This window comes from Panicum hallii, chromosome 1, assembly GCF_002211085.1.
Source record: "Panicum hallii strain FIL2 chromosome 1, PHallii_v3.1, whole genome shotgun sequence".
Taxonomy (NCBI): domain Eukaryota; kingdom Viridiplantae; phylum Streptophyta; class Magnoliopsida; order Poales; family Poaceae; genus Panicum; species Panicum hallii.
In genome coordinates this window covers 923,021-931,020 of record NC_038042.1, presented here as the reverse complement: position 1 = coordinate 931,020, position 8,000 = coordinate 923,021, and the positions used below count along the sequence as shown (strand labels likewise).

At 43.7% G+C, this 8,000-nt stretch overlaps 1 protein-coding gene across 1 annotated transcript; it reads left to right on the top strand.

Moving 5' to 3' along the window:
* Positions 1 to 2,265: 2,265 nt before the first annotated feature.
* LOC112895063 (proteasome subunit alpha type-4-2-like) lies at positions 2,266 to 3,193 on the top strand. The gene has a single exon (XM_025962936.1). The coding sequence runs from the start codon at positions 2,266 to 2,268 to the stop codon at positions 3,001 to 3,003; it is 738 nt and encodes a 245-aa protein (XP_025818721.1). The 3' UTR covers positions 3,004 to 3,193.
* Positions 3,194 to 8,000: the final 4,807 nt, after the last annotated feature.

Here is an 8,000-nt window from a genome sequence, read left to right as displayed (position 1 = left end):
GTGGCAGATGTGCGAAGCCCACTCTTTGGAGCCCCAAAAAACCAAATTTCTCAACGCAGATGACGATTGGTGGTTGTGATACGAAGAACGAAGCCTCCCCTATTCTGACAGCCACAAGGGAGGATTTGTTCAGCGAAGGGCCGGTGGCGATGGATATGGCTGAGGACGAGGCAATGGATATGGCCGAGGACGAGGAAGCCAAGCTGGAGGCATTGAGGAGGAGGACGGGAGCCGAGGAAGAGGTGCTTTTGCGCTTGGAGGATGAAGCTGAGGAGAAGAAGATTGATCCTCCTTAGGAATTCGTCTTCCCTGATATTTGGGAATTTTTTGGTTTTTCAAGAGAGGTGTGGGAGAAGGACGGCACCATGCCAGATATTCGAGAGTTTCTTGGTATTGCCGGAGAGGAGTGGAATGCGGCGACCATCGCGAAACTTGGTATTAAGCCGCATCCTGCGATTGCGACCCTCCCGAAATAGGAGAGGAAGGACACAGCGGGGGAGCGGAGGAGGAGGAGGATTGAGGACGAGAAGCGGGAAGTGGATGACGATGACGATGATGATGAGGAAGAGGAGGAGTATGACCCGTGGGAATATGAAGCATTTCGCTGTGACTGGAGCATATTCTCCCGCATCCACGGATCATTCGAGGACACAAGTGAGTTTAACCTTCTCATACCATAACTAACTAGGATAGGTTTGGATAATTGGATTTCCGTTGCTTCGGACTAAGTAGTGCGTTGTCGACAGATGGCGGTTATTAGATACCTGTAAACTAGTCAAATATATAGATCATACACACGATAGCTAGCTGTTGTCACTATTAATTGCTGCCGTTATTGTTACTACTCTGCTACAATTGAATTTGATCTTAATGCTTTTGAATCCTTTACATACATATGCAGCGGCGATTCCCCCATGCGATTCACTTACGAGCCGCCTCCATTACCTGCCCCGCGGAAACTCTTCAGGTCTTTTCAGCCAAGGTTGCAGAAATAAGAGGGGGCTTACAGTGGCCGCTGGATGTGTTTGGTTTCTTTGCTGTACGTGACTGGATTGACCATAATCGGAATATTATCTACAACCGTGCAAGGGACAATTGCCAAACTCTTACGCAAGAAGTATGTATCGTTCATCGGTTTGTTTGTCTCCGGCTGTGCTTCCTAACACAGCTAGCTACCATGACCTTTTTCTATCTTACCCACACATGCACCAGCCAGCCCTCCCTAATTTTCGTTACCATGGAGGCATACATACATTTCCTTGTCGCCTTTACACCCATACCATAGTATTTTACGAGCTCTTTGAACTCCATCAACCGCTGCCCTTAATTTAGTATATACAAGAGAGCCATCATACAATGGATTACATGTGATTCTTTCGTTCAAGTCACCGTGCTCGTGTCTTCAAATCTGGAAATGTCATGCCTTTTGCTTCCTTTAGAATTAGAATTATGTAGATAATTGCTCAACCTCTCGGAAATGAGCAGGGGCAAGGCATATCACAAAATGCCATCATATATCATAGATGGTTGATGTCGATCACATAGAAACAACCTTATCCTATCACAACACAAATCACTAGGTCAGGCTCAACTAATTAAGCCTTTCACTCTTAACTCAAAACTAATAGCCCTCATGTTTTTTATTCAGCTAGTACTGATTTAGCGTTGACTCTTGATTGGGCCTAAAAATGTTCTCCGTCTAATATTCAGGGCTCCTTAATTGTTTGCGATCAACAAATATCTCTTATTCTATTTGTCACTTACTATAATGCATCGAGCTAACATGCTTCTCCCATTTTTGTGTTATGTACACCACGTCGTTTATGCTATGCAGTTCCCTATTATACTGTTTTGTATTGAATATGTTGCTCAGGATTTATCTCTTCTGTTCCAGTTCCCCAATTACTTATTTAATGGTTTTACATGCATGCAGGATCATAACTTAGTACTAGCAGGTCCTACCCGTGCTATTGTGTGTGGTATCCAGGGACCTGCGACCTTCGAAGTTGACCAGAAAGTGAAGGGCGCTACGGAGTCAGAACATAAATGCTTAAGGTGCTGTTCGGATCCATATAGCAAAAGAGCAAAAGGGCAAAATTTTTGCTATTTGCCAAAAGTGGCAAAAATTTTACCCTTAGAGGTGTTCGGATCCTCCAGCAAAAAATTTGCCCTTTTGATGTTTTGCTATATGCATCCCCCGAATCCCCCAATCTCGCAAACCCCAATCTCGCCACCGCCGCCACCGCCACCGCCGCCGCCGCCGCGATGTCTCGCCGCTATGACAGCCGCACGACGATCTTCTCGCCGGAGGGGCGTCTCTACCAGGTGGAGTACGCGATGGAGGCGATCGCCCTTGGGATCCTGGCGGCCGACGGCGTGGTCCTCGTCGGCGAGAAGAAGGTGACCTCCAAGCTCCTCCAGACCTCCCGATCCGCCGAGAAGATGTACAAGATCGACTCCCACCTCGCCTGCGCCGTCGCGGGGATCATGTCGGACGCCAACATCCTCATCAACACCGCCCGCCTCCACGCCCAGCGCTACGCGCTCGCCTACCAAGAGCCCATCCCCGTCGAGCAGCTCGTCCAGTCCCTCTGCGACACCAAGCAGGGATACACACAGTTCGGAGGCCGACGCCCCTTCGGGGTCTCCTTCCTCTTCGCCGGGTGGGACAAGCACCACGGCTTCCAGCTCTACATGAGCGACCCATCTGGCAACTACGGCGGGTGGAAGGCTGCCGCTGTTGGGGCTAACAGCCAGGCCGCGCAGTCCATGCTCAAGCAGGACTACAAGGACGGCTTGACCCGCGAGGAGGCCGTCGGCCTCGCGCTCAAGGTCCTCAGCAAGACCATGGACTCCACCAGCTTGACCGCCGAGAAGCTGGAGCTGGCCGAGGTGTTCCTGCAGCCCGGCACTGGGGAGGTGCAGTACCAGGTGTGCTCCCCTGACGCGCTGGGGAAGCTGCTTGCCAAGTCCGGCCTCACGCAGCCAGCGCCTGAGGCGTAATGTGCTGGTTTGCTGTGGCTTGTGATGCCTACTACTGCTCTTAGATATGGTTTAAGCAGTTATGCTTCTGTTGTCCGAACTAAGATATCCGAGAATTATGTGTTTTAATTTTATGTTCAGCATGCTTGATCCATTAATGCTTCATCTGTAACAGTGGATTGCCTTGAACTTGTTTCAAATTGTTGGTTTCTATCTTCTTAGCTTGATTGTTGCCATGATTAGGGAGTATGGGAGACAAAGGATCAGGGAAATCTAGTATCAGATCTATTCGTATGTCTAGACTATGACAAATATAAGCCATCTGGATGATACTACTTGTACCCATCTGCGCATCAGGAAAAGTTTTAGTTTTAGGGTCCTATTTGTTTAAGATTATCTATGTGCTTCTGCTGTGCTTGGTTGTGTTGCAATTGAGACTAGTGGGAGTTAAGGAAACTTAGAAAGCCAAGTACTATTTATGTGAGCAGACCATGAAAATTTGACCCATCAGGATAATATTAGTGTTTTTTGTCAGCTGTGCGTACAACATAGGCAAAATTTTTATGGTGTTTCTGTCTAATTCAGATTACATAGATGGTTTTACACCCAGCATCTTTTCTAAGATTCGATAAATTTCTCAGTACATCGTGGCCCAATTTTCAATCCCCTCTTGCAAGTCGGCGTTGCACCTACCCCGGAACTATGCAGTAGATCATTCATATCAACTAGACTAGCACCCTGGGGTCAATATCTTCAGAGCATGTCCATAATATTCCTGCTCGTGCTGATGATGTTTATCTGGGGATTCCTTCTTGTTATCCTTTTTTGGATGATCTTGATCAGGTGTTTTGCACATAAATCAAATTATGTAGTATTTGGCTATATGCCTGCTGAAGCAATATAGCACCTGTATTCCTGTACGTAATGATCATTCTGTATGTCTCTGACTACTTTAAACCTTGGACAACTCAGTACTGTGATTTAAGTACCAAATACCATGCCTGCATATTATACCGCCATTGTAGATTTCATCCTCTCTTTATTTTCTTTTGGGTTGCATAGCATACTTTTTGATTATGACTTGTCACTTGCTGCAATTGTTTATTGATATTGCTATTTTTGGCTTAAGCATTCTTCTAATGAACTAGTTTTGTGCTAAGGAACCAAGTTGTTACAGTCTGTAAGTACCAAAGTAGTCTCAAAACTCTTTGATGACAGGAGGGATTGAATCATACTATGTTATTTCAGAACTATTATTTGTACTTAGCTTCCATCTTATAACCTTTGCGACCTAACTTTTCTGTTTAACCCTGAAATTGGTTTTGTGTTGCGACTGTAATGTGTTAATGGTCTCTTACTGGTGACTAACAGTTTTCTCCTTGCCTTGGTTCCTTGGCTGGGTGTGAACTTCAGAATGCAAGTTCAAGAAGATTTTGGCTTGATGCCGCGGAACGATGAGATGATTTAGTATTTGATTGGGTTTTCATCCAGTGTGTTTTCTTAATATCTATGTGCTGACTTGAAACAATGTTCACTCTGCCTATAAATTTGGCATATGCTTATTGTGTTAATCTTTTTGTGTACTAATATGGTTTGTGAGCGAAGAATCCAAGATCCAGAGTGCATGTCTTCCTAAGAATTGAATTGAACAAATCGGAAAAACACTGCAGTGGAATCATGTTTGTGTTGATAGGGTCTAGATTCTGGATCATATTTTTGGATCCTGCCTCAGATTTGGAATTGTGAGGTTAGGTCTGCTTATCAAAATTTCTGGAAGGTGGAGCGCAATATAGAATGAGTCCAGTAATCGCAAACGTACCCTGTCTGGAAAGAAATTACACAATAAGCTTGATCAGCACTCAGCTGGCATCGTAATGAATTTGTATCAGCATACAGACGATCACTAAGCTTTGGGCATGCAGCAGTTACATTCATTCTACAAGAATTCAACAATAAGAACAATGATTCTGATCAGACATCAAAGTAAATTTTGTGTAAAATGAACGGTAGAAATTCATGAGACATAGTCCTGGGTTGCAATAGTGAAGCAAAACTACAGAGTAAGCTTTCATCACAAAGTGAACTGTACAACAATTTGTTTCCTTCTAGTTATGCTCGCAACCAAAACTCAGTACACATGGAACACAAATACACAAGGCTCGACGCATGGAAAAGATACAGGATGAAAATCAGATATATATACACCAAAATTCCTGAATTCCTCATGCCATTGCACGTTTCACACGCGACACCCATTTCCACCAAAGGTAAACCACGGATGAAGATATTACTGCAGCAGCTATACAAAGAGCTGCAATGCCTGCAATAATTCCTCTTCGCTTTTCATCCTGTCGTGAAGAACCAGAATGTGGTACTTGTGGAGGACTGATCTTGGGGTCTTGGAAACGGGTAACTGAGAAAATTAAGCATATTTGTCAGTTCATGGTATTTGGCAAGCATCCACAAACAAGACGAGAGATCAACAGACGGCAGCATATGTTCTGCAGCTACCTTTTATTGCTGACACAAGTGGCCCATAAGCTCCTTCTTATGGAATGCAGCAGGTGCCTCGTCCGCTCCAATAGTCTGGAGTTGTCAACAATCACTTCATGGGTTATGTTAGTGGGTTTTCTGGAACCTCCTGCTTCCTTAGCAATGTCAAAATCCTTCCTGATATTCCTATTCCTATTCTAGGTAGGTTCTGAAGAATTAAAAAATAGGATATGAAACCAGAGGGAAAACCAAAAATTTGATTGTAACACCAGTCCCACTTCAGATTCGATGTATGCAAGTTCTTATCTTTGTTATATGCCTAGATGTCAACAGTTTTATCAACGTTATTCTAACTACCAGTAAAACAAGAAGATTAGATTCAGGCGAACAAGTACCAGTATATAAGAGTCACAAACAGATTGTACACATGAGATTGAATTGTTACCTTTTCAATTGTGACCACTTCATTATCTATTGTACAACGCATTGGCCATTTGATCTCGAAATTCATTCATGTTGCAATCCTCATCCACTCGTCCTGTGTCCCGTGTACGTGTTTGTGACATTGATGCCTCAACTGGAACATAGTGCTCATCACGGTCGCAACGATCAAAGTGTTCATCCATGAGCTTACTCTCTCTAATAAAATTATGCAATGCCATGCATGCTACAATTATTCGGGCTTGCTTTGCTGGTGGGTAGCTTGGCACTTTCAACAACATCCTCCACTTCATTTTTAAAACTCCAAAGGCCCTTTCCACGACATTTCTAAGTGAAGAATGAGCAAAATTGAAGGTCTCTTTCGTACCTCTGGGCATTGTGGAATTACGAAACTCTGGTAGATGGTATTTTGTCCCCTTGTAAGGTGCAAGATAACCTGCACGATTTGGATATCCCGAATCCACTAGGTAGTACTTCCCTACAAAATTAATTTTCTGTTAGTAACAAAACCAACAATAAAACAACACATGTCGTGTACTTGTTGCACAGATTGGTAGTGTACCTTGAGGTGGGTGTGGAAACCTTTCTTTGTACTTGTTGATGGCATCATTGAACACTCTCATGTCGTGCACTGATCCCGGCCATCCAGCAAGCACAAATGTGAATCTCATGTCAAAGTCTACAACTGCAAGCACATTTTGTGTTGTGTGCCCCTTTCGACAAAGATATTGAACCTTTTTATCATTTGGCACTACAACTTCCACATGAGTTCCATCAATTGCCCCTATACAATCATTGAAGTGTGGCCTGAATCTCGGACATTGCAACCGTCGGTGTATTGTCTTGAATTCTGGGTCCACTGGCCTAATTATATCAGCAGCTAGTTTCACAAGGCATTTTAAAATTTTTTCGAAAGTTGCGGTGCACTGTATCTAGTGACCTTTGCAGTCGATTATCTACTTGTCTGACTGACTGAGATGCACCAACCATCCAAAGGAACATTCCTACGGCCTCTATACTATTACACTTTGATGTTGACTTGAGGCCATAAGATTGCACTAACAGGTCATGTAGTTTATAAAACATTGGTGGTGTCATCCTAAACAATTTGTAACATTCAGTTTGATCAGCTAAATTCCTCATCACCCACTCTTGACCACTTTCAGGGGCTGTCATCCTCTTATTTTTGTGCATATAAGTGTCATGATACATACCAAAAAGGAAGATCGTCTCCATCACTTGCTTCTCATGCTCAGCGTCCTCCTGTAACAAGTTCAGCAGCTCTTCGTCACTTGAGTCCAACTGAGCATCCAACTCCTGTGAGACAACAAACAGTAATGCATTAGTAAACAATTTAGACAATTCAGACTGTGACACCTGAAATTGTAATGAACCAGTAAACACGGCTAGATGAGGACATATGGCACAACAAACAGTAATGGGTCTTAAACATATGAGACAACGACATTGTTCAACACAAATAGAACAGGCACACAAATATCCAGTGACACACATGGTTTGCACACACAATTATTACATCAATATGGTACACTAATCTAGATTTTTTTCCTTGCAATATCTTCTCAAGAATGCCACCCTGCCTTCTGATGTCTCCATGTTGATGAAAAACTTCATTAGTGCCTCATTATTGCAGATATGGGAGACTGCATAAAACTCTGGACTACTTTCATCTAACCCAGCTTGTTTTGCCAACTGTTGTGCTTTTTTAATTGCATCTTCCAACTTCGCCTCAGCAGTTTCTTGTTTGCTCCCGAGTTTCTTCAAAAACATATTCCTTTGAGCTGATTGCCTAGCAGACATGTGAAGGTATTGCTTCATCACCTTCAACATAGGGCTCTTGCTCTTCTTGATAGGACTATCTGCAGTAGACTTAGCGCTCGTACTGCTAGACCGTTTATGCCCGCTGGAACTCATTGGGCTGTTTTCAGTTCCTTGAAGCTCCTCTTCCTCTTCCTCAAATCCCTGTGCCTCATCTTCATAAAGCGCCTCATCCACTTCTTGGCCAGGAATAAATGCACTCGATCCATCAACAGCTACATCTTGGAAACAGTGCTCTAGCAAAT